The sequence below is a fragment of the Ammospiza caudacuta genome, chromosome 12 (assembly GCF_027887145.1).
Source record: "Ammospiza caudacuta isolate bAmmCau1 chromosome 12, bAmmCau1.pri, whole genome shotgun sequence".
In the NCBI taxonomy this organism is placed as follows: domain Eukaryota; kingdom Metazoa; phylum Chordata; class Aves; order Passeriformes; family Passerellidae; genus Ammospiza; species Ammospiza caudacuta.
In genome coordinates, this window is record NC_080604.1 from 8,946,479 (window position 1) to 8,974,145 (window position 27,667).

At 38.1% G+C, this 27,667-nt stretch overlaps 1 protein-coding gene across 1 annotated transcript in view; it reads left to right on the top strand.

Annotated features, from left to right (window-relative positions):
* Positions 1-27,667, top strand: part of CACNA1D (calcium voltage-gated channel subunit alpha1 D) — a 168,920-nt gene that overhangs the window by 125,285 nt on the left and 15,968 nt on the right. Inside the window, exons 31-42 of the mRNA XM_058812735.1 lie at positions 1,672-1,755; positions 2,084-2,167; positions 10,294-10,332; positions 10,749-10,877; positions 11,612-11,677; positions 12,055-12,146; positions 13,379-13,538; positions 14,702-14,829; positions 14,934-15,030; positions 16,167-16,269; positions 17,310-17,411; positions 22,207-22,337. Of these exons, the coding sequence (XP_058668718.1) occupies positions 1,672-1,755; positions 2,084-2,167; positions 10,294-10,332; positions 10,749-10,877; positions 11,612-11,677; positions 12,055-12,146; positions 13,379-13,538; positions 14,702-14,829; positions 14,934-15,030; positions 16,167-16,269; positions 17,310-17,411; positions 22,207-22,337 (1,215 nt within the window). The remainder of the gene's footprint in view (positions 1-1,671; positions 1,756-2,083; positions 2,168-10,293; positions 10,333-10,748; positions 10,878-11,611; positions 11,678-12,054; positions 12,147-13,378; positions 13,539-14,701; positions 14,830-14,933; positions 15,031-16,166; positions 16,270-17,309; positions 17,412-22,206; positions 22,338-27,667) is intronic.

The window sequence follows — 27,667 nt, forward strand, 5'->3', positions numbered from 1 at the left end:
TGGTTGATCCCAAAGAACCAGAGAAGTGCAGAGAGTTGTGGAGATAATACTCTGATCTGTTTTCCTCTTTCAGCCCCTTCCTTAGACAAAGGAATGGTGGCAGAAATTTGAGTTTTAAAAGAGTAGAATTAGAAACATAATGAGCCTTTCCTGACCCTGCTTCCTCTCCAAGAATGTGGAGCTGTTGTCTACTGAAGCAGCTCTCTCATAGTCTCCAAGAGGAAATTTCCACTCAAAAGAATCCTTTTTGCAAATATTAATGCACTCAGGTGCATTACTTTAAACTGTGAAATTACTATAAATTCTAACAGTTCAAAACCTTGAGAAAAATATCATTCCAATTCTAAAATTGATTTTGGAACCGATTTTTCTTTACTCTGCTAACAACTCATGTAATAACTTAAACTACTCAGCTAAAACATTATCTTAGAGCAAACAGTGTAATAAAAAGTGACTAGATAAAAGGTTAGATTAGCACATATGTAATTTTAAAATTCTTGCTAAATGTATTATTTTAGAGCTTCAATAGTGGCTGAAAATTTAGTATTTGGAAATTAATTACCAAGAAATGTACATGTACAAAATGTACATTCCAGCTTTTCTCATGTAATGCGCATTCCTTAGTCACGGTAGACTGATACTTTAATACATTTGAATGAGGTAAAGGACAAGTTCAATAACTTTTGCAGTTCTGGATTTCTATAATAAGTAAGAAAAAACCACATGCTGCAGAAACCTCTGGTCTCCATATTTATCTTAACAATTGTAATACATTTTGATTTGTTCCACACTGGAACCTACCTGGAGGATTCTTCTGAAGAACCTCTGCTCAAATATGCTGTTTTATGCCCACAGTCAGCTAATTGCATTTTAGACCTTTATATCCCTTTGCAGCCATGTCCCAGGACCACACATGTGGGGAATATATTTAAAGGCATACAACATCAGAAGAGTGGTGAAGCAATTGATTGAAAATGAGTTTTCAGACACTGGACTGGCCGCACCAACCAAAAGCATTAAGAAATTGTTCAGGTTGCTGACTTCACTGGCTACAGAATCACCCTCTGACTGCAAATGTGGAATGAGTTCCTATATTAGACCTAGTTTATGAATAGAAGATTAAGTCAGTTCTCTAATCTTTATGCACAGTTTCACATTAATAACTGTGCATGCTTAGCCAGTGATGAGACGTGACCCTTTGAATATTTTTACCAACCACTTAGATAAGACTATCACAAAATCCTTGATGATAAGGAGGTTTAAATTGGCTTGATCTTGCAGAAATATAATGAAAGGGGCCTTGTTGTCCTTGTTAGGGTATTTATGTTAGAATTTTTCAGCCTTGCTAGAAGCCCAAAGCCAATTTTGGATGATGGCTTGCTTGCCAACATCGTGCTTACCTGATGATGTGTTCTGCATGTGTAGAGTGTGTGTGTGTGTCTGTGTGTGTGTCTGTACATGTATATATATATTTATATATATACACACACATGCACATCTATGTTGCTTTTCCTTCAGTAGGCAATATTGTTTGGTTTTTGTTTTGTTTTCTCATTAGACCACAGGTTTTGTTTAACTAATTTCTGTTTATGCAAAACTAAACAGAAGTATGCAAATATTTGACATTTCATGTGTAATCACAAACGTTTGCACCCTGCCTGCTCTGTTCAGGGCTATTTTAGTGATGCCTGGAATACGTTTGACTCCCTCATCGTTATTGGCAGCATAGTAGACGTCGTTCTCAGTGAAGCTGATGTGAGTATATCCCAGCTTACTTTCCCCAGTCCCTACTTCTCTTTCTCTGTCTCCCCACTATTTCCATCATCTGGACAAGTCACAGATTTTGATCTGATGTTTCTAAAGTTTTGAGTACAGACCAGTCATAGGTCAATTATGTTGATATGGGAAATAAATAGCCTTTTTCTTCTACCAATCTTTTTTAGCTATGAAAGGGAAAGTTTAGATTGTATAGTGGTACATCAGAGAAGCCTAGAGTGTTTCTGTGTTATAACACTGTCCTTTTCTTCTCTTTTTCTGTTTGTGTTTTTCTCTTGCTCTTTCTGCTGAATGCTTGTCCTAACAGCACTATTTCACTGATGCATGGAACACTTTTGATGCCTTAATTGTTGTTGGTAGCGTCGTTGATATTGCTATAACAGAAGTTAATGTAAGTAGCAACTGTTCATGCACTAAATAGTAATTGCTGTCATCAAGAAATACAGAAAATGTAAACTTAATCCCAAAAAAGTCCTTTTTTTAAAAGTATGTTTAAGCCTGGAATCAAAGACCAAAACACTGATACAGATGTTTGTATAAGCTGCTGTTATTTATTTATGTACTTGTATAGTTGCACACAGCACAGTGAGACAATAAAAATTGTTTTTCTATATATGCACAGAAAATATTTAGAAAAAGAGATTTAAGCTTATGTTTCTATCTAACTTGAAGCCCATTGCTTTTTGTAGTTAATGTGACCAAAATAATTCAAGATTCTGTAAGTTTTCAGTGGCTTGGTTTAACAAATGATGATTTATTTTTCTGTGAGAGGTTTGGGTTTGGAGGCCGTTCATATCTCATGAGGTTGCACATAGAAAGTCAGGCTTTCCATGCTGTGGAAAATAGAATGTTTAATTTTCCCCAGTCCTTTTGCTTTTCATATCCTGCAGTAAATGCTTGGAAGTTTGAATTACTCTTAAAGTACTTGGAAAACTCTTTTACCAGAATTTTGTCTGATGACCATTGCACATTATAGGTGTTTGGGCAACAGATTCACCTTGAAGTTGCTTCCTGGTCTTGTGTTAAACTGTGAGAATCTCATGACTGACTGACTTTTGGAAAGAAAATGGAAGAGTGATGAGAGAACATGGGAGCAGGATAACTTTATCCTGACCTTTACATTTAAGACTGATTTTTCTCAGTTCTGTGGGGATGGATCTTCCTGTGAACTGAAGGAACCTGAGCTGACAGGGAGGGTCAGTCAGCCCAGAACTGCAGTGTCCCTTTGAGACTTTTCTTTAAGAATAATTATTCTTCATGGAGTTCATTTGTAAAAGCTGCATCTGATTTATTTTGATTGTTTTTTCCCCTCTGTTTTGTTTACCTTAGGGTTTTTATTTCCCCAGAAAAGTTTTGTATTTAGACTTAGAGCTCAAATATTTGCAATTTACCCACGATTTCCGTTTCACAGTAGTACTGGTGTAGGTGAGCACAGTGTTTGAGGAGAGTAAAACCACCAATCATTTAGAACAGCTTTCCCTCATAACTGCAGAAGGTATTTGACTGTGAGGAGGTTGAGGGGTAGCTCAGAGGTGCTTCCATGGCCAAAGCAGATGTGTCTGTATTCAGCAGTGTTAATTGGGCAGCACTCCTTGTAACTCTCACTGAGCTGTCAGCTGTGAAGAACACTGGGATTTAGCAACTCCCACAGCTGTCTTGGAAATATTCTGGAGCCCAAGTAATAATGTCCAAGATAAGTGCACACCACAGTCAACAACCAGCACTGCCATTTCTTAGTTTTCATGTTATTCTCACAAGAGAAAAAATGCTCATCTTTGATTTCTTTTACTTTTGCACAGCAGACTCTCTGTGTACTAAGCATTGTCTGTTCCTGGTCTTGCCACTTTTCTGTGCTTTGTTTGTGCAAGTCAAGACTGTATTATGGTTTCTATATATTTCTGGCCTTGATTTCCCATTTTCAACATGAAGCATTTAATGTTGCAGAGTTTCCAGGGAAATTTCTTAGATTTTTACTTTCATTGTTTTGATTCTACTGAACTATTCCTACTTGAGTAGTTGAGTGTAAATTTCTGTCATCCAAATCCAGTATTTCAGAATATTTTCCTCAGTATTTTTTCAGCAGTCTGAATTGTGCCATTCCACCTGTATTTGTTATCTAAGGCTGGCAGTGATCCTGGGAAAGCTACATCTCTGTTGAAATGCTAATGAGACTTTGTTTCCTATGGGATTTTGGAAATAAAGAAACAGCACCTGTGAAAATTCCTGCTATAGAAACTTCTTGAGCTGAGGAAGCTCAGCCTTGTTTGAGGGCTGATTTGGAGCAGGGTAAATCACCAGCATTGACAGAAAACCAGATCTTGTCACAGCTCTAATTGTAGGGGCAGAACCATCTAGATTGAGCAGTGCAAGGGAGATGTGAGTGTGAATATTTCACGTCCTCAGTTCCTGTGCTGTGGAAACAGCTCAGCTTCATCCTGACAGTGCACCTGGGGATGCTCAGGTCCTGTGCAAGGGCCAGTGAGCTCTTCTAGCCCTCAACAAGTTTGCATCTGACCCAGTTTTTACAGGAGAATGGATTGGACTGTCTAGGTTACACACTGCCTTGATTTCACTATTAAATACTGGAAAATAAATGTCATCTCTTTTATTTAGTTAGATTTTTCCAACCTTTTACAAGAATATATATGCTTCCCTGAGGCTGATTCTTCTGATCCAGTGGCCTCCCATTCTCATGTGATCCAGGGAATTACTGTAGTTTGAATATTTTTGGTGCCTGTGGAATTCAGTCTTTAATGTATTAAGCAATTTACAGGATTGCTCAGCATTCCCAAGGACTGGATCAGTGACCAACTCAAGAAATCAACCACCTCAGAGTAACATATATTTTGGAAATAAAATGTTATCTGTGATTATCTTTTAAATTTAGTCTTTCATTTAATATCCCTTTCTTCAACCTCCTTCTTTTTTGAACCTAATTGGTTTTCATGTTCATTTTATTTTTAGAAATTATTAGAGGCAAGTATATATAAGTAAATATACATGTGGTATAGCAATAAAAAAATTAATATCACTACTAAAACCTATATAATTACTCCTGGGGTCTGTGGCCTTTTGTTTTCAGAAACTTTCACATGTCATGCAAGATCTTGTGTGGTCATAGAAATGGTTCTTTTTCAATTAAAAATGCAGAGTAATGATTGACAGACACAAAGTGTGGTCAGTGCAGTCTGGGAGAGGGGGTATATAACTTAGAAATGAATTGGAAATAAAATCTGAATAAATAAGTTGTTAAAAGGAAATAACATACAAGTTTCAATCTGGCCTGACTGTATAGAAATGATCTTATTTGTCAGCTCAGAAGCCATTTGGATGACCAACACTGAATGACTTGGAAGCATGATCACATTGCTGCAGTAGTGATTGTGAAGGTTTTAATTCACATTTTTTATATAAGTTTCTTTTACCATTCACGTGCTGCCAAAATGTTGAGAAAATAATGGAGAGTTCCCTTTCCTCATCTTTTATGTAAATTATTAATGCCATCTTTATAGGACTGATTTTATTCTTGACATAAAAAACCCTCTGCTGAAATAGGGCTTAAAGGAACAGCATTTATGTGTTCCTCCTGAGCCCCCCAGGAAAACCCATCTGCCTCAAATCTTGATCTTGTGCTTGTGTGGAGGAGTGGAATAAAGCCCCCGTCTGCCTCCTGTAAGAGATTCAGGATTCAACTTTGAGCAAGAGCAGTCCAATTTAGTTTGAGTACAACTTTGTGCATCTCTATCATATGTTAGAATTTGGATGTTGGTGCTAGTAATTTATATTTTTGGATACTGTTGATATGTTTAGTAAACTTTTGCAAACACCTCTCTTTAGGCTTAATGGTAGGTCAGCAAACTGTGTTCTCATACAGCTTTGCTTCCATTAATGTGCATTCTTAGTGCAATATCAAATCTCTGCAGTGTTGTAATATCTAATTTGGAGCCAGAAATAATTTTTATTAGTTAACATATAATAACAAAATATTAATTGTGACTTTAGAACTTAAATACATCTTTTACAGTGGAAGAGGCACTTATAAAAATAGTTTCAGAGGCTTCTCACATTGACTTAAAATTTTAATAAATTAATGTCTATGGGCATTTGATTCATGTTGAACAGGGAATATAGAGAGCACTGATAAGACAATGAAGATTTCTTGCTCACATCTGAATTGCAGTAACTATTATCTGAACAAATTGTGTGTGTTTATGCACATGGACTCACAGCACACATTTCTGGAGATGTTTTGGCAACCTGAATGTTTTGCTATAAATGCTATTGTCATCATATGTGTTTGTCATTCAGATGCTTCCTTCTTCAATTATGGTGATGAGGACATTATCATCATGTGTCATTTGTTCTGACATACTCTTGGACCCTTTGGCACAATATGTAAAAAAGAAGCTTTTGACCAGCACCATTTACTAACATCACTGGTTTTCACCATGTTTATTTTTTGTTTAAGCACAGAGTTTGCTTCCAAGGCATGATCCAATCTGTTTCACACTGTTCACAGTTTGACGCTGAAGTTCTTTATAGTCAGGATATTTATTTTTAACATTTGTTGCAAACATTTGTGTAACAAGGAGTTCCTGTTTAGGAAATGTGCTGAATTTTTCATAAGCAGCAATAGTACTTGACCAAAATTGGTAGCAGGTTGCAAACATTTTCATTAGTGAGTCAGAAATTTAGGTTGATCATTGGTTATATTTTTTTTTTTTTTGAGTATTGGGATTGTTTGAGGAAGAAAACTGTTGTGTTGAACTTCAGTAGTAAAAAAGAAAAATCATATTACTGCCTATTTGAAGTATTTAAAGATTGGCTCACATTGACATGGTTGTGAAGTGCTTTGATGCTGTGGGTGTGACTGGTCCATGTCTGACAGAACAGGCAGAGCCATGAGGGATGTCTGTGCTGGTTCCCCTCGCTGCAGGGTGTCTGTCAGCCAAGCAGGGAAAGCAGAAATTATCCATTTATTCCAGCTGTGACCATTGCCAGACCTGTAGCAGACAGAAGCACAGCTGCCACCTTAGGAATCACACAGTCCCAGTTTTTGGGGGACAAAAGAATCCCAGCAATGACCAGCCAGTCCCAAAGTGTTTGGGACCAAGCAGCATTGGTTGAAAATGAGGGGAAAGAGGAGGCTGGAGATAGATTATCTGACCAGGTAATTTTGTTTACCTTATTGTCAGCAGATACCATCCCTCTGCTCAGCCTGTCCCCCAGAGTCCCAAGTCTATTCTAATACTTCCCTACAAGTACAAAATCAAAACGTGCCACCCTCTTATGTGTGTGTGTGTGCACGAGATGTCTCTGGTGCTGCAAATCAGGCTGGAGCTTGGGCACTGTCTGGTTTTCCCTTATCTGTAGGAAGCAGACACTCAGTTTTTGTCAGTCTGTCTGTTATTGTTGCTGAAGTTTGTCTTATCTTTATCTCAGTTTCCCAGATCTGAGCATTGCATCATGCTAGATGGACACATGTAACCATTAACTAACTTTGTCTCCCAGATGAGCATTTCCTTTATAAATGAATATGAATAATGTTTTCTTTTGTGGTGTATCACTACATTAGCTTCATTAAAATTGGTATTAGTAAAATAAACTAAGCTGCTGTATTATCAGAGGGAAATGCCAAAGAGGATAAAAAATTAGATGCACCCTAAGATGTCAAACCCAAAATGCTTGCCCAGTGATGAACACTTTCACCTTCAGTAGGAAAACCTCCTCTTGTATCAGGAGTTCATGTTCTTTGTTTCTAGATTTATCTTCACCTTGGCATTATTGTACAATTTGCTTTTTGTGAACAGAGTGTTTTTATTTTTCATTGCTGGCCTGCACTTTCCAGTGTCCATAATCTGTAATTTCATGCATATGACATCCTAAGACTCCCCAGCAGCATCAGATCAGCCATCAGAACCAGACAACTTGAACTACTTAGTCCAAAGAAGCTGAGGAAGAGGGATTTGTGAGGGGAGTGTGCATTGGGCAGTCCTGGGCATACACCACTGTGCAAACACAAATCCCCTCAGTGACTTCCTGACAAAAAATAAAATGAGGGATCATCATTCCAGAGCAGCTCCAGTAGAACTGATTGCATAGTTTGGGTAATCTGACCTCTGCATTTTTAAAAGTGAGAATTAAGTAATTACCAAGAGGGTTATACGTAGAAAACATTGGTTTTGCTCACTTTTCCTTTTGAGATCTTTTTGTTCATAACCAAGTCATAATGCAAAATCATTAATTTTGCATTTGGAAAAGTGATTAAATGAAAACATGAAGGACCAAAGTATCCTTTTTCTGGTGTTATCTATCCCATTATATATTGCCATCCTAATACTGATGCTAACTTATTTGGGGCCCCATCCTCCTCCCATAAAACACAGTGGGAAAAACTCCCAAATGCCAACCCTGAAATTTTATTTCATTATTTTTAGTGTCAATTTGTGATGATACTGTAATTTAATCTGATCTCTATCTGTCAAATACTGTGTTCAGGTTTTGATCATACAAAATACTAAAGCAAATTAAGTAATTTGTTCACTATTTAAGAGAGTATCAAGCTCAACCTGAGTCAGTCACCAGAGATTAATAAGACATTTCAGGCTTCATCTGCAGAAGGTGTAATTAAATCTTTTTTCTTTAAAGTGTCAGATCAAAAGCATTTTTTTTCTGTGCTAAATGTCAGTAGCAGTGTGGGTCTGTGTGCACTGGTGCAGGTTTGGAATTGATTTAGGTAGGCAGCTTTGCAAGGTTGCTTCCATGAACTGTGATATTTTGACATTTATGGTGTTTGTGATAATGAAATTTTCCTTGATTATATTTTGATGATTTCATTTCAAATTGTTGGAATATACAGAGAATTTCTAATGAAGCAGTTGTCTTCCCTTAGCAGCAGATTTTCCATCTATTTTATATAAATTCTTAGAAAGTTTAGGTGTTGCAGCCAGTTTGACAAATACTCTGCTTGATGAGGTTTAATAAGAAGATCTGGGGTTTTATTAATTTATTGCATAAATTTAGTAATAATCCTTTATGCAGTTAAAAAATTCTTTGTTTCAGAATATATTGATATCCTGTCAGTGCAGTAATTTATCCATACATGACTTGCACATAGTTGAGCAAACCATTATTTTTACCTTTTTTTTTCCCCTAGTGATGCTTTTATATTGAAGTAGAAAGTAATAGAGAACACAATTAGTATTTTAATAATGATCCTATTTTTTAAAAGTACTACCTCTTGTTGCTTTTCTTTACAATAATAGGTTTGCATAATATATTTTCAACAGAACCAGCTCCTTTCTTTTCCTTTCCTTCTCCTCAAGTTCTATCTTGAGTACCAGCAGCCTGTGAGGTTTGAGTAGGAGGAGTGTGGCACAGAGTGTGGCTGGTGCTGCAGCAGCTCTGGGGTGGCACTGTGCTCATTGCTGCTCTGACAGCAATTGTTGAAAGGTGCCTCTTTAAAAGGAGGATATTTTAGGCAAGAGGGTAAGACTCATCACTGGGATCTAACATCCAGAATCCTTTTTTTTCTAGTGCTATAAATGTTTTTAAAGACACTCCAATTTTGGAAGAAGCTGCTGCGAGTTTGTCATTGCACAAGCAGGCACAGAACTTTGGTCCTTTAAGCTTTGCTGCCTGCTCTGAGAAGTGTGTGACCATTTAGGCTCTCAGGAAAGCTTCTTCAAAATCAGACAGAGAGAATAAAAGGAGAGAAGTGAGATGTTCCTCGCAGCACACAGAGTTTGGCTCTGGGAACAAGGAGCTGTGTGAGCCTCTCTGCTCCCTGTAGCTCCCGAGGGCTGCACAGATCTGCCCCAGAAGGATCAATCAAATCCTGATCCCTTTGTCCATGCCTGATCCTGTTCCTCCAGCTCAGGGAGGGAATTCAAGAGCTGCTTCCCTGCGCTGCTGGGGCAGGCTCAGCCCCCAGGGCGTGGGGCTCAGAAATTTCTGTGTCCCTTTGTCCTTTTGGCCACTGCAACACCCAGAGCTCATCGCTGAGCCACCTCAGTGAATGCACTTTGCTGTCAGGGAGCTGCTGCTGTGGTATCAAACACAAATTACCTGACTCTGGTTAGATTCCAGTGATGGAGTCATTAATCTTCAAAAAGGGCAGAGCAGAAAAGGACCTTGAAAGGCTAGTTTGGCCCCAAAGTTTTGTTCTTTAGTTTTAGGTGGGCTTCCTGCTATGATTTCATACAACCTGTGCAAATTGATGACTAACTTTTTTGGCCTGCATAGGAGCAGATCTTTTATTTTGTGTTTACTTTCCATTGAATCTTATAAATATGTTTTATACCAGCAATTTTTATTATGAGTCAGCCAACACAAACAGATAAGAGGATGGTTTAATAAGGGAATTAATGTTTTATTCAGGACATATATTGTAGTTGAAAGACGTTAATTCTCATTTAGAAATTAAAAAATGTTCTTAATTTTGCTTATGGTTAAGCTAACTTAACTTTTTTTATATTTTATTTGATTTTAATATTTAATGTTCTTAATTTCTTAAAGCCAAAGCCAACTGAAACAGTCACAACTGATGAGTCTGGGGTAAGATCAGTAAAGTGACCCCAGTGGTTTTACCTATACTTGAGTTTATTCTTTTTACCATGTCTTTTTTCCACCAAGTTTTTCTGTATTTTTCATTCCTGTCTGACTGCAAAGGTGTTATGCAGTGGTTTGCATCCATTGTCAGTGTTCTATTGGAGTCTATTACGAACAAACCCAATATGATCCTATTAACAAACCAGAAAACTTGGAAATGCATGTGGTGTGTGAAGCATTTCTACAGGTCCTGTGTTTTCAGCATGTAATTTTTCCTTTCATACCATGGTTATCAAGGTGAACAGGCTTTCGAGATACATTTCCAAATCTTACCTCTTCCACCTTTGCATTTTATGTTGTTTTTCTGGAAGTGTTGCATGTTTGAGTTTGTATTTGGTTTGACTTCTCCTGATGCTCTTCAGAACTCTGAGGACAGCGCTCGGATCTCCATCACCTTTTTCCGTCTTTTCCGTGTGATGAGGTTGGTGAAGCTGCTGAGCAGAGGAGAAGGAATCAGAACATTGCTCTGGACATTTATCAAGTCATTTCAGGTTAGCACAAGTTATTTTAATTTGCTTTATAATTACAGCCATTTATACACCAAATTATATGAAGGAATACCCTGTAAAACACAAAAATATTTTTTAAGTTAATCTTATCAATAAGGACATATTTAAATATATTTGCATACCAATGCCAAAATTATTTTCACCAATTACTTCTGGGAGTCTGAGGGTCATTCTTTGTCATTTAATATCAGCTGTTACTGTGAGATTTCGATGGTACTTCTGGAAAAATATTTGGCATATTTAAAAGAGTTGTGATAGGTTTGACATACATAGATCTCATGCTTCCACACATTTTTATTAGATGACTGGAAAAGAAGAATTTAACAGATATTTTACATAAAACCAATTTCATAAGTGAAATAGATACATGAATCATTGCTCCTGGAAACTGATTAATGTGAAGTTAATGAAACTCTGCAACTGTATAGAACAAAGTATCTTTGTGTTGTCAGAATCAGTAATGAAAGTAAAATTAAAAATACTAAAGATGATCCTTCCCTCTGGATTGCTGGCAGAAGTAATTTAAAATACAATGAAGCTGATACACATTGCATGCAGCAAAGTATTAAGAGTGACAGGTAATAACATTTTAAGCACTTGCATAGGAAGAAAAAACCTTGGAAAAGTCTGTGTTGAACAGAGAAATTACTTTTGCAAGTTGAAATAGAAATGATGGTGTGAGATTATTAAAGGACAATGCACCTGTCCCTTTCCAGGCCCTGCCTTATGTTGCCCTTCTGATAGCCATGCTGTTCTTCATCTATGCTGTCATTGGAATGCAGGTAATTAAAGATTTTTTAGCAATAAACAACAGTACAGATCTAAGACTTGTTGCTTAAGTTGCTTATTGAAGCATTCCTTTGATTGTTGTGTTATGTATAAGGCAGAGCTTTCAGAGTAATGGAAAAATCTTTATTTGGCTCTGATTTTCTTGTTCAGGAAATTCCAAAAGACACAAGAGAAGAACTTGGTGTGCTGCCTTTTTTTTCCTTGTTTATGTGATATATTTATTGCACTTATATATAATGAAAAATCTAAAGTGTAATAAAAGTGTTTTCGTGATATTTCATGCATCCTGAAGGAAGTTTAGATTTCAGGGTCTACATCCTCTGACAGCACGGGTCACTGGAATGAGAGTCAAAATTCTGGTTTATTGTAGGTATTTGGAAAAGTGGCCATGAGAGACAACAATCAAATAAACAGAAACAATAACTTTCAGACTTTCCCCCAAGCTGTGCTGCTTCTCTTCAGGTGAGCAAACCTTAACTCTCACTCAGTGCATCCCATTTTACTGATCTATGAAAAATGTGCAAAATGTGTTTGCAAGTGAGAATCAGTTCAGCTCAACAATCCCCTCCTGTTTGTGGCTGAGTGTCCTTTGGCACAGAGGGTTCTAAGGGGCTCATACAGAGCTGAACTCCTCTCAGCCCCTGTGAAACTCCTCCTTGGGCAGTGTTCAGAGTCCAAACCTGCACCCAGACATCAACCTGCCTGAGCATGGGGAAAGATGCAAAAGGCTCTGCCCTTACTGGTGGCATCTTTAGAAGTGCAACTGGTGTGATAACTTGAAGAAATGAAAAATTATTGCAAACATAAAGAAATAAACTGTTCTTTACATTTGCTGAAGGGGGTGTAACTTTCAGGAGGGAAATACCCATTGAGCAATAGGAGAAGCTTCCTGATGGTGAAGGCAGCTAAATCTGCATGGTGGTGGGGAGGATTATGGGATTTCCATCTCTGGAGAATTTAAGAATAAGACAAACACATGACAGGAGTGTTTCAAAATGTCCTGGAGCAAGGAGAGAATGACATGGGACAGGGATGCCTCTAAAGGTGACGGCCTTGAGCTGTCTCTTGCCTGAAATTCTGTAATTCAGCTCCTGTGCATTGTTACTCACCTGGCTGGAAAGACTGGCAGGACATTCCTGGCACCAAAGGCATCACCCACTGAGAACTAAGTCCCTTTATGCCTTTGACACCAGGTAATGAACACAGCTAAAGATGTCTTAATTATGTAATTGTCTTTGAAAAATTTTAAACTGTGGGACTGCACATAGGCTTTATGCAACTGTGAAAAAAAAAAACAATAGCAGCAATTAGAGAGAGGCATTTCTTCAAACACAGGAGAAAGTTCATCTTTTACAAATATGTACTTAGAAATTTTATGACTGATTTTCATACACAACACTGCTTTTGTACACAGTATCTCCACTGCAATAAGTACTTAACTTGTAAATCACAGTTTGGGGTTACAGTTTTATATGCAAGCCTTTATACATTATCTTATAAACTGTGTCTGCAATGTCAGATTATGCTTGTCAGTTCTAAAACTTGCTCTACACTTTTCTTTAATTAGTTCCTTTGAAATGTTCATAGTCTGTCTTCACATTTGTTCTTGTATGCATGTGTACAGAATGTAACAAATTAATTTTGAATGAATCTTGATCAAATAATGCTGAATTTATCTTCGTGGTCTTGTGAAGGTGTGCAACTGGAGAAGCCTGGCAGGAAATCATGCTGGCATGTTTGCCTGGAAAGCGCTGTGATCCAGAATCTGATTATAACCCTGGGGAAGAATACACATGTGGAAGCAATTTTGCCATCATTTATTTTATCAGTTTTTACATGCTCTGTGCATTTTTGGTGAGTTTAGTTTGTGCTTATTAACAGCAATGAGCTTTGAAATTTTGGGTTTCTTCTGAATGAAGAGTAGAGTGTTGAGAGAATGACTGAAAATCCCATATTCAAAATATTTTGGCAAGGTTATGTTTTTTCCATACAGAGTCTTAAATTGATTTTTTACAGTGAGAGTGGTGAAACACTGGCACAGGTTGCCCAGAGGGATGGTAGATTCCCCATCCCTGGGAATATCCAGAGTTAGGTTGGACAGAGCCCTGAGCAGCCTGATCCAGCTGAATACAGGGAATGAGTGTAGATGACCTTTAGAAATCCTTATCAACCCAAACTATTCTGTGATTCTGAATTCCCATGGTGAGGGTTTCTTTTGACTGCATATGTGTGCAGGGTGGTTGGCTGCACGTTTGAAAGCTGAGTTAGCAGTCTTTTCATAGCTGTTATTTCATGCATTTCTCAATGGTACTATTAAATATTCATTGATAATGGAGCTGCAATTCCCATGACTGAGTAGTAACGCTGTTTCTTTTGTTTAAACTTGTCAGAATTTGGATTTGCATCTCTACAAGTGTCCTCATGTGTGGCACATGAGATGTGAACAGTGACCTTTCACCCTAATCTGTGGCAGAAATGGATTATTTGCTGTGAAATAATCATTGAAATATGTTTTTCCTCATTGCAGGTGTCTGGTATAAACAGATTGATTTGTTCTATTCACAGTAATTATTTTCTTGCAAAAGGAGAGTGGTCCAACAAAATTCTGTGAATTGATGTAAACACATGTTCTGTTGCTCTGTATCACCTTCTGTTTTAACAAAATGTATTGTCTTGAAATTGAATCCTATTCCTGAGATACACACTGTGTCATAATGTGTGTACTGGATCCATTCTTCAGTTTGATGTAGTGGGATCTGCAAAACTGAGGAAGAGAAACAAAACTGTGTTGTAGCCTATGTCAAAATATTGAGTACTCTAAAATACCATGTTCTTGTTATGTCATTACTTGATAGACTTCCATTTAGTTAAATGCAAATATTTTCAGTGATATTTGATGATATTTGCCAAAAACTATTGATTTACTTGAGTTCTTAAGCTACTACATATTAAATTGATAAAAATTCAAAATAATCAAGGAAGATTGTTCTTAATTACTTTTTAATTTTCTTTTTTAGATTATAAACTTATTTGTGGCCGTCATTATGGATAATTTTGATTATTTGACACGTGACTGGTCTATTCTGGGCCCCCATCACTTGGATGAATTCAAAAGAATATGGTCAGAATATGACCCTGAAGCAAAGTAAGTTAGATCATTTCCCTGACATAATTTATTTGGTAAAAACAAGCAGAGCAGGGTGCATATTTTGGGAGTGGATGTTTGCTCACTGATGTGTGTTGTTCTAGGGGAAGGATAAAGCACCTGGATGTGGTGACATTGCTGAGAAGGATTCAGCCACCGCTTGGTTTTGGCAAGTTGTGCCCTCACCGAGTGGCCTGCAAGGTGGGTTCCACCTGATTCTGTCTGGCTGCAAGGGGATAGACCAGGCTGGAGTGAATAACAGTGGGTAACAATATGTAGCAGCAAGTGAGAAAACAGAAAATTAATGGGAATTTAAAATTATATAGAATCTTTCAGGCAAAATGTGTAATTTTGATAAGGATTAGTGGCATTTAATGTAAAAGTTGAAAAGCAATACAAAGGAGCTGAATGATTGTTACATTATTTGATGGCTTCAGAATTATGGATATTGAGATTTTAGGAATAGGATTGGGAATAAGATCAAACCTGTTAATTGAAGGATTGATACAAAGTGCTGTCATTTGGGTTCCTTGTATATCTGTTTTATAAACAGGTAAAGTTGACATGTAAACCTCTGGGCTGGAATTCAATGTCACAAGGCATACTTAAAGAAAACTTCTACCTGTCTATATGCTAACATCAATTATTCATTGAGCAATGTTTTTAAACTAGAATAGAAAAATTCCAAGTCAGACATTAGGAAAAGATTTTGATAGCTGAAATTGTGTCCTTTTGGCGGTCAGGGTCACAGCAAAGCTGCTCTAGAAGGACAACTCTTGTGCAAGGACGGACTGACCCAAAGAGAAAAGCTCCTTTCCCAACAGTTCTAAGTAGTTGGCATAAGTTGGCATAACATTAATGAGGAGTTAGCTGAGGAATGAATGGGCTGGGACAGTTCAGACCTGGCGCTCTGGTTCTTTATGGAGAATGAGGAACCCCTGGGAAGCCAGGGACACAACTGCAGCTGGAGGGGGTGCCCTCAATAACTGCTTTTGTCCTTAGTACTGGCACAGTGGGACTCAGTCAAAACCTGGGCTTCAATGTTTGAAAGTTAGCTCATTAAATAGCTCAAGAAATCTTCTGTACGCTTTTAACTTGTGTATAAGCATACATGTCATTAAAATCAAAAAGAAGCAAATTGTTCTTAATTACTGCATATTATACACAGGTAGGATAGAAAACTCAACTTTGTTTTGAAGAATTTACATAATTTATGTTCCTCTCAGTAATACTATTCTTTGAACTCATCAGCTTTTCAGAAATTATCATTACAGGAGTTGTTTTTTTTTTTCCAAAGAAAGCAGCATCAACATTTGTTTTCCTTTTCTCATTTTCAGAGGTTAGTAGCCATGAATATGCCACTGAACAGTGATGGGACTGTCATGTTCAATGCTACTTTATTTGCTTTGGTTAGGACTGCTCTAAAGATAAAAACAGAAGGTAAGGTTCTTCACTGTAAAGCCTTCACTGCCCTTGTCAGAAAGCACAATGAGGAAAAGTGACAATTTATTTATTTCATTGAGTAGGACTGCCTTGGTCTCACTGAATCTGGTTTGCTTTTGGGTCATGGATTGTATTCACTGTTGGTAGGAATGATTTGCTAGAAAAAGAAAGGAAAGGGATAGTGGGGCCAGAGCCCAAGATACTTCAGAAATTATTCTGTGGTTTTGTCTGATCAGAAAAAAATGTGCAGCACTGGCATAGCAGGAGTTGTACTGCAAGAAATGAATGAATGTCCCTTCCTGCCCAAATAATTTCCCTTCCTGCTCCTTTCTGACCTTCTAGCTCAGTACCTTGGATCCCACAGTGGTGCAAATTTTGCACACTTGAGAACAACATTCCCACTCTGGTTGAGGCCAGTTCTGGCTGGGTTGAATGAATTTCTCTCATTTACGTAAAGAGGGAAAAGTTTTTAAAGGTAGTAGAATATTTCAAAGATCTTTCTACTTTTACACATTTTTCAAGTTTTTTTGTTATCTTTTACTGCTTTCAGTTCTGGGTTCTGCTGGCAGTAACAAACAGATTAAGGCACCTCAGGCATTGCTGTGTGAACAATGCAAGAGATGAAATGCTGCTCACTAAGTTGTTTAAACATCCAAACCTGTACAAATGAGTAATTACTGTGATTAAGTAAATAAAGGCTCAGCTTTGCTTCAAGGAAGAAGTGGCTTGTAAAGAAAAAGTCATCACTTTTTGGACAATTTAAGCAGAAGGAGTGACAGAGTGAGGCCAAAGTTGGGAACTCACCTTTGATCTTTGCACTGCTCCAGAGCTGGATTTGAAAGTACCAGGAATTTGCTGTCTTATGCCCTTTTTCTCTTTAGTTGTGGCATTGTTGCTATATCACAGAGCATGGGCTTGCTCCAAAGGATCTCTATCACAGTCTTTAATTGTATATACCTCATTAATATCCAAAGGATCATTCACTGCAGCTGATAACCATAATTACCATCCTCTGTTTTGCCATTTCCTTGCTACAGGTAACCTGGAGCAAGCCAATGAAGAACTTAGAGCAGTCATAAAGAAAATATGGAAGAAAACGAGCATGAAATTGCTTGACCAAGTTGTCCCTCCCGCTGGCGGTCAGTCCGATAAACTCTGCCGTGTGCTGTTCTCTGTGCTTCTTGGTCTTTCTAGAGTGGCAGCAACCAAAGGAATAAAACTGCTGAATTTTGCAATTATAATGTGACTTAAGGACAACAAAAAATAGCAAAATTAATATTGAGGCAATGATATCCTACTGCAATAGGCAATATATAGAGGATTGATAAGTGAAACTTATGTCAAAGTGAGAGAGAAAGGAAAATGTTATGCTGATTTTCTTGCTTGAAAAAAACCCACCTTATTAGATTTAAATATAGTATTGGTTTCTAATCATTGAGCAAAATAAACTAGCTTGATTTCAATGCATTGAGCAAAACACCATGTTTTGTACTATGCTACATTATAGCTTATTTGCTTGTATATGTTGAATACTTCTGGGAGGAAAAATAATGAATTGCCAGCTTAAATTTTTTTTTGCTAAATTAATAAAGCAAAAAGCTAAATTATCTCAGTTACACTTGTTTAAACCAGAGCCATTCCACAGGTGATGGCAATGGTTCAGATTTATGCTGATAAGACTGAGATATGAATGTAGTCCATTTAAAGAAATATCTGAATTCTAATGACACCAAACATTTGTGAGAACTACAAGGCACATTTATTAAATGTTCTTATGTGCCATAAAATGACATGTCAGTATCTCTCTTTGTAAATATATATATTCTGATATATATATTTAGCCTTTTTCAATATATACATTTTTATTAATTTGCTCTAGTGTAGGTTTAGGTGACTGTTTTCTACCTGCTTTTTCAAGTTTTAAAGGTGCAGGATCTGTCTCACTGTCACTCATACCCAGGGTATATTTACCCAGACATCCAATCCTCAAATCCAGTGTAATCGCCTGGTGTTTCTTGAAGTTTATTGTACCTTCACAGCTTATGGCAGCTCCCAGGGCTGCTCAGACTCCAAACCCTAGCCCTGGAAGGGGATGCTCAGTGCCAGGAGGAGGAGCACAGCCTGCGCTGCTCTTGGCATCACTCAGCAGCAGCTCTGTGGCTGGAGGAGCCAGCCTGTTGGTGGGGTGGCTGCTGGATAATGGTGTGGATGAAGCCAAAAATCTGGCTAAATTGACTCTCCAAAGGGAAACTGATACTGCACATTTAAAACAAATTTTGTGTTCTACTCTGTTGTTTTTAGCCTTACACCTAAGTGCTTGCATGGCATAGATGAATCGCTTTGTTATTGTTGTAACTCTGTGCTTGAGCTTTTTCTGCAGCCTCTGTTCCTTTCAACTATGAGTCTTTCCGAATATTCTGAAGCAATTCTGTTTTAGGGTGGTGGCATGGAATTAGTGTTGCCTCTTGCCAACTTTATTCCCCTACATTTTTATTGAAATAGAGACGCATGCTTCAGAATAGCGAGCTCTGCCTGCCTAAATCAATCTGACAAAGAACTGTACAGATGACATTCCTAGAACTAATCCCACCTAGTGATTCACTCTTAACTTCAGCTTCATTTCATTGCTGAGTATAAGCTGTGTATTTATTTTCAGCTATACTAAAATTCATTGCTAAATGTTTATTCTGCAAATGTAGCTCTTCAGTGTAGCTGGAAGGCTGAAAAACTGGATGTGCTCAATTGATAGGAAATAGGATGGCTTTGGCAAGCCAGTAAAATCAGGATGGGTTGGGAATTCCTGCAGATTTATGAGTTTTCAATTCCAGTTTACTTTGTTCCTCTGTAGACCTTGTTATGATTTACTTGAAAATATTGTAACCACCTAGACAAAAAGAGGAATACAGCTATTTTACATTCATATGCCATAGGAGTGTAAAATAGCTTAGAGTACAGTAGAAATTAGTTTTGATGTTTAATATTCAATGGAAAATTGTCTATGAATTAACACCTGTGACAGCTGATAATAACAATTTCCCAAGAGGTGGAAAATTCCCTTCAGTATGAATCAAAAAACCATTCAAATTCAATATGTTAAAATCACTCACCCTTAAAATTATTGAGAGGTGCAGTTTATCGTAGTTTGCTCCAGTATTACTTGTGCTGATATTACTGAATGCTGGGTCCTTGTGTGTCACAGCCATGTCTCCAGAGCAGAATGAAAGAAATCTGTACAGCATGTGCTTTCCCCCCATTAGATGATAAATAGATGCACTGGAGAAAAACAGTTAATTCTTAGTACTGATAAACTAACTATTATTATAACTCAGTGAGACTGTTAATAGTTAGCAATACATTTTCATTACAGAAAGGTGAAACTGCTTTGCAAAAGCATAGAATGTCAGTCAAATGTTTGATGAATGAATGAGACTAGAGAGTAAGAGAAATACATAAAGCTCACTAAGAACTCACCTATATTCTCTAAACTTCCCAGTCTCCTCCTGCAAATCCATTTAAGGCTTCCTAGTACCTTTTGCCTCTTCCAAGAGCTTCCTTTTGAAGTAATTGCCACTGCTGTCACTAACTGTAATTAGTGATTTGTCTGTTCTGTGGTCAGTTATGCTTAGCTGCCTTCCTATGACTGTCTGTACCTGGCTATTTGTGTGTGACCCAGAAAAGAGCCCAAGGATGGCTCCCCTTGGCCAGGCAGCAGCTCCTGTGTGCTCGTGTCTGCAGTCCCCCTGGCTGTGCCTGTGACATGGACAGGCACCCTGGGGACACAGCCAGCCTTTGGCACAGTCAGCAAACTGGCAGTGCCTTTGTCTGAGGTGCTTATGAACAATTGGTGAATGTTCAAAGTGACCAGTGGGGGCTCTTTCTGCCCCCTCGTGTGTCCCAGGTGGTGTCACTCAGGCACAGTCAGTGGTGGGGCAGTGTGGTGGCCTGATGTGACCATGCTGAATGCCACCACAGCAGTGTGTGTCACAGCCAGTCTGTCACTTCTGTGTGCCTGTTCTCTCTGGGAGCCATTTGCTAGCTCGCTTCCTTAAAAGCTCTGTTCAATTACTTGGAATGAAATGGTCTGAGGGATGGGGAAAGGCTTATCTGGGGAGTTAAACCAGAGCTATGCTGCAGATCAGTGGATTTGTCTAAACTAGGGAAGGCAAGTTTGCATTACATGCTGTGTAAGAGATCTCATCCTAATACAATGCTCCATTAGTCTCCTGAAGAGCTGCAAAGGAAGATTACAGGTGAAAATCAAAGCAAATGTTCACAAAAAGTTTATTAATGAGATTCATGAAGTCAATGAAAAAGGTTTTCATTGCTGAGATGGAATCCATAGGCTGGTGAGCTTTCCTTGCGAGGTGTTTTTGATATTTTCTGCTAGTTCCTCCTTTCCTGGCAGGCCTGGGGGGCTCTGACCCTTGAGGGGTTGTCAGAGTTTGGCAGAGCAGGCTCTTTAATACACTAGGACAATTCCTGCAACAGACTGGTCTCCCAACCAGTATCTCTTGAAGCAATTGTAATAACTATTTTTGTTTTGATATATTTAAAGACAAACTGCTGAGAGAAGACATTCTGGGTGCATTTTCACTGCAGCTAAAGCCTGTTGTGCTTTCTCACATACATACAGCCCATTTCAGACCTTATAATGAGAGGAGATGATTTTGCATGGTAGAGGTTTCATTTTGAGATAAATTTTATCAGAGAGGTAAAAACAGATTTAAAAAGTATTGTCCTTTGAATGGACATGAATTCCCCAACCTCTTTGATGAGAGCAAGTCACTAAAAGAAGAAAGTCAATTTAAATTACAAAACCCAGTCATTACAGGTAAAAATAGTGCTACAAATACTATCCTTAGTGAGATACATTGGTACATATTATTGATAAGATACACGGACACTTTATTTTAATCAAATGTTTAGAAAAAGCCTATAATTTCTAATAGAGGTGTGTTAAAATGCGTCTGGGCTTGTTAGATTTTCATCCTCAGTCAAGTTATGACTGGACAGAAAAACATTGATGCCTAAACCACACCAGCCCCTCTTTATGTGCTACAGGAACCAGAAATCCTGTTGCCAAAATCTACATCTGGATACTGAAAAACATGGGGAGATTGGACGGTACACCAGAAAGGGAAATGGAACTTCATGTCGGATAATCTAGGGAAAAAAAACTGTGTGACAACAAAAGCAATGTTTTTGAATAGAAAACTATTTCTAGTTTTCTGGCAAGCATTAGTCACTGAGAGATCAAACTTGCCCAGCTGAATGATTCAATGGACTCATGAACAGCCCCATTCATTCTCAACCTGCTATGAACCAGCAGATGTTGGTGTCCTCACAAAGCACCTGCCTTTGGAAACTTTCAAATTTGGATTTTGTTCACAACAGTGACTCTGTACAAATGCTACATTTTACTGCACTGGCTGTTTGCCTGTTGTTTGAATTGTATAAAATTCACTGATGGAAGTTATTTTCTTTCCTTTCAGCATTAAAGAACTGAGTCAATAAATACACTGACAACAAAATTTGGTTCAGCAAGGACAAAAAAAGGCAGAGTCGCTCTTATGAACATCAATGTATGTCAGACATAGTAGATTTTATTAAATCTGTTTACTCTAAGTAACTAAAGCTGGTACTTCAGCTTCTATGTATATACAAACACAATGGTTTATGGTTTTGGTAGAAACTTACTTAGAAGTACACAAGTCTTGGTAAAGCATTGAATTTTCTCTTTTATTAGGATGAGTTCACTTAACTGACTGCACAAAGCTGCTTGCTGAAACATTGCTTTTGAGCCCCTGCCAGGCTCCATTGTTGGCAGCATAGTCCCTGTTGCAGCCATCACATTTCCCCCAAATCAGATGTGAGTGTACAGGCTATTGCTAAATGTGCTGACTTGGGAGAGATCTGTCTGGTCTGTTCATTTAGATGATGAGGTAACCGTGGGGAAGTTCTATGCCACCTTCCTGATACAGGACTACTTTAGGAAATTCAAGAAACGCAAAGAACAAGGACTGGTGGGGAAATATCCTGCGAAGAACACCACCATTGCCCTGCAGGTGATTGTTTTATGTTTTTAACTAACCATTTTGTGAGCTTACTTGCAATAGCAGGTAGATGAATATTGGTGATTGTGCAGTGCTGCCAGGATTTTATTTAGCTGGGACACTTTTGGCCCTTATTCATCAGCAAAGTAAAAGCTAATCCTGCTGTTCTGTCTAAAGGTAAGTGCAAAAACTTATTCTCTATGGATTACTCAAACAGTAGCAGTTGTTTTGAAATTTCTTAGCAAGTCTAGCAGGTAAATCACAGTCTGAAGTTGCTGATTGCATATTGGATAAATAAAGCCCCCAGCTATCATTTATGTTCTTTGTTTTGCTTCAACTGTTCAATTTCTTGTGTACCTGAAATGCTACAAGCCCATTCTCAGGGAACTTCCTACCGTGCATTATGTCATAGTAATTAGGTTTTTATACAGTACCATTTTTCTTAATTCTCATTTTTCTTTTTATTTTCCACTTATGATATGGTGAAATATCTTCCTATTTTTTTATTATTTGCAAATTCTGAATTTTTCATCCATGAATTTATATCATAGGAAGTATTAACATACTGCATTAATGTCACACACTTCTGTCTATCTCTTAAAAGAAGCTATCACATGGAAACAAGGACAATAGATTTGGCCTTCTGTCTCTCAACAGGCCTGCAGCAAGCAGTCCATAAAGTACATGTGATCTAAAGAGCAAACTCTAACAACTTCTTTCCACTGGTACCTTTGTAGAATGAACTTTGAAACAGGCAAATGGAAAGCTGTTCTCAAATAATTCCAGACATCATGCACTGCACCATTTTTATTGGATTGGGACTTTGTGAATTTCAGTTAATGATTAGCAGTTTGCTACAAACTGGAAGTATATTTGTTTCTGGTAGTTTTTTATTCTGATGCCAAAACTTAGGACTATGTTTAGAAAATCCCTTCCTAAAAGAGGAGAACTGTGTTAACTTGGTTTGTTAAAACCCTGTTGATTTGTATTTCAGTTTAGCAAAATGATCTTTGCTGTGTTAAGTGGGTGATGTGTTTCACTCCCATTTCCTAAGAAAGTCTCTTCTGGCAGCTCTGATTGCCATTGTGTTCCAAATCAACAACAGTGTCAGAGATGCAACAGGCAGGGGAAGATTCACCACAGTCCTTGCTATGGGTTTGTGCCCACATGGCTTGGCAGGGATGTATTAACTGTATTTCCATACAGGAAAGAAGAAAAAGTTACTGATAATGGAACTGATGGAAAGGCTGTAAACAGTTGAGAGGGCAGTGAAAGTTGTTGGATTTTCAGGCAGGACTGTTCAGACTTCTTTATTGCAGAAGCATTTGAGCATAAGGAGGTCAAAGCTGGTTTTGAGGCTCAGTATTGCAGGTTTCCACTTGTGTTTTTGAAATTGCACCCATAACAATGTAGAGAACCGCTGAGCTGTCAAATGTGAGTATGCTCTCCTGTTTATTATCAGACTCTGCTCCTTGTTCAATGACTGAAGGCAAGATGGAACTGGAAAGACTCAGCTCTTCTTCTCTCATTAGGAAAATATTTTTCAATTAAAATAATGACCATGAATCTCTACTAGAAATCTGCAAAGACCTATGGGATTTGAGGCATGAGCCTTTTTTTCTGATTAAAACAATGGTATTAAAATGACACAGGCCAGTAGATGGGAAGATTATTGCTTTCTTTTTTCCCATCTTCCTCTTTTCTTCTTTTGTCTTTCTAACAAATCAGTAGAAGCTCAACTTGATTGACCAAATAAAAATAGAAATACTGTTTCAAAGAGACCTGAAACCTGAAGTTGGAAAAAAAGCCCAGTCCAGCACATAAATGAATAATATAATTTTAAACGGGAAGCTGCAGCATGTCAAATTCAAAGTACTAATGCTGTGCTTGTTCGAACAATTATTTATGTGAGGACACAGCTTTAAAACAGAGCTGGATATCATGCTGCAAAATCCTTAAGCAAACGAGCAGATAAAAGCAATGCCACCTGTTCCAGTTTGTGTCAAAAGCCATAGGAGCCATAAATGCTCTTGCACTTTTGCTGATACCTGTGACTTTCTCTTGGGGTGAATGAACTGGTTAATTAGTGAAAAACATGGTTATTAGGGACCTAATAAACCCTGCAGTTCCTGCATTATCTAGCCTGGCTTTCCTTATCTCTTGCAAGAGAGGAAGAAAACCACCTGCTATTCTCTTCAGCTATTTACAGTCCCTTCCTAACCTTTGAGTGAAGCAAGAGGTGAGTTACAGTTTTATAATCCTGTTGATTCCTTCAGTTGGCCATGTCACACTTTCCTGCCCTCAGAGAGTAAACTGCTCCTGTGAGAAGAAGGCTCCTGGTGACAGAATCCTCTGTGTTTTAATTCAAAGAGCAGCTGTTGGGGAAAACATTAATGGATGTTGCCATTTTCCCTGTTTTATGAGGCTGAAACAGCCTTTTTAAAACATAGATAAATCTTTTGCCCTCTTTTATTCCTCATGCTCAGGAGGCTGGCTTTTTACAATAATTTCATTCAGTACTTTTGAGGGTACTGAAGGGAAACCCTGTAAATGTCAAGTGGCCTAAGGGCCTGTTTTTCCAAGGGAATTACACTTTAGGGTTTTTTTTAAACTAGTCCTTTAGTTGTAATATAGGATATTAAATTGGATGCTTTGCTTTTAGCTAAAACTTTTAAAAACATGTACTTCTTATGTTGCTGTCTCTGATAGAATGACTTGTATGAATATAGGCAGAAAAGTGATGCAGAATAATAACTTTTACATGCAAGATAAAAAGGGTTTTTAGGACTGCAAAACAAAATCTCCACGATATTACAACTAGAGTTCAAAGTCATAAAAATAACATTTGCAGCAAGAAAAACACTTCTAGAAAAAGTGTAGCATGAAAGCCAAGGAGCCATCCACACTGTCTTTAGTTAGCTTAAGAGAATTGCATAACACAGAGTAAAATTCTGTGGGCTCAGAAAGTCCAGTCAGGCTTTCTGGTGGCCTACAGTAGTTGTTTTAATAAGTTCTGTTTCACCAGGTGTGGGAATAAATCTTCCCTTGGAAGCCACATTACTTAGCTAAAGATCCAGTCTGTGCACTCAGGAAGGAAGAATGACCAAGGAGCATGGGAAAAATACTGTTCTTAGAAGATGTTATCTTCAGAGAGACACCCAGAGCATTTCATTTCAGGGTGATTGAACGTTAGAAAATACAGAATAGGGGTTTTATGTCATTAAGACTTAGGCATTTTAACACATGGAACTGAAACTTGCATCCTTTGCCTGAGCTTAGTTTGGTTATATGAACACAAAACTTGTGAACTGTGTCACAAGAATGTCCCTGGCAGCCCCCTCATGTCTGGGGGCTAGAACCTCCACCCAACCCAATAAAGAAAGCAGCTCCTTCTGACACTGGCATTGAGCTGTGTTTGGTGCAGGAGAAGAAAGAGTGGAAGCTTGGGTTGAGTTAGAACATGAGAGCAGAGCTCCCTGCAGAACTGGATTTGCTTTGTGTTTGCCAGAGCATGCAGCAGGCAGGGATTCCTCCTCTTACTCCACAGTGACTTCATTGAGGGTGATTTTTATCCTGTAGAGCTCAGGTTTTCCTCAAGGGTGTAGCATTGGCTGTCAGCCTAACCCAGGCTGCTGTTTGGGAATGTCAGAGGGGAGACAGCAGCCTGGAAAGTGAGGAGGGGATGATTATCTGCTCTTGCTGGTAAGTCAAGGAAGTCTTTCTGCCATGAAGTTTCAAATTCCTCCTCACTCAGAAAAGGACACTTCAGATGAAAACCAGCAGCAGTTTGTTTAAACTTGCATATTGTGACCAAACCCATCTTCAGAGCTGCAGTACCAGCATACCTTGGAACCCCACATTTGTGTTCTGCAGACCCAGGGAAATTCATGTTCTTATGGAGGCCAGACAAAAAGAGGCTCTGAAATGACGGGATGACCAGTTTGAGTCACCTGTTTATGCCATTTTGTGGTGTTACACATGCCCTGAGGTCACCAACAAAAAGGGTTTCCATTGCCTTTCTTGTGCTATTGACTGATACTTGTGCAGTGAACACAAATATATTTTCTGGGTCAGAAAGGGATGTCTTTGTGTAATGATGGAAACTTGTATTGAGCCAAACAGTGGTCACATTGCTAGTAAAATAGATGTCTAGTGAAGCATGAACAATTTTAATTACTTTCATCTAGCACAGAGAGGGAATTAACTAATTGTACACTATTTTTCCTATTGAAGACACTTACTGTAACATCTGTATATAGATGTGTTATATATGTAACACATCTATATTTCATATATTTATTTATGTGTAGCCCTCTTTGTTAATACACACAAATAAAAGTTAAAGGATATTTTCTTTCACATCCCAGGTACATAAAAGCACTGATTTATTAACCTGAGCCTGATTTTGGAAACATGTTTCAGATTAAACTAATCATGATTTTTTCTCTCTGCAAACGTTACAACCACTATTAACCCTGCAGTAAACGGTGATAGAAGAGGAAAAAAGTCAAACCCTCTGGTAGGCATCAGCTGAGGGGTTAATTTGTTGCTCTAGTCCCATTTAATTGTGCTCTGATGTTCTGTGGTGCTCCCAGAAGGGCTCAGCTCTGGCAGCCTTTGTGCAGCTGCAGCGCTGGGAGCGGCTCTGCCAGGATGGAGAACTCTGGGCAGTCCAGGCTTGACCACTATGTCTCCTATGTCCACTGCTACAGTGTAGGTCATTCAGCTCTTTTTCTGCATGCTTATATCCTTTTCAAAGTAGTTCTGTCATTGTATTCTGTTCTTACTGATCTCTGTTTATTTTTAAGTGTCAGTGTATCTCTGAGTTTTTTTACTGTTTGTAGTTTTCTCTGCTCTAAAATAAGCAGATAGTAAAAACATGTTCTTTACCTATAAATCTAATGGTTTGCAGGAATGTTTTTGGCATCATTCCAGGCTTCCAGGATTGTGAAACTCTGAAAACCTAAGCATTTAGAATTAGTGGTTTTGCTTTTTTCCAGTTCTAGTGAGTTTATATAGCAATATACATAAATATGCATCATTGCTCTAAAGTCTGTGAAGCAAAGTTTGCCAGGGTCTTCCAGTTCCTGGTACCACTCTAGGGCAGCTCAAAAGAGGGAGCACTGGAAATAGTGTAGGTGACAATGATATTATTTAAATAAGGGTAGTGTGCTTGCACTTCTTAAACTGAGCTTAAACTGCATCTATATATAGGTTGAACCATACCTTAAAGTGGTTGTGGACTGAATTTAGGTACAGGGAAAAGGATTTTTTTGTAATTCCAATATTTGTAAGCATTTGAGGTGTTTTTTCTGAAAGTCATGACTGGAGTCTTGCATTAG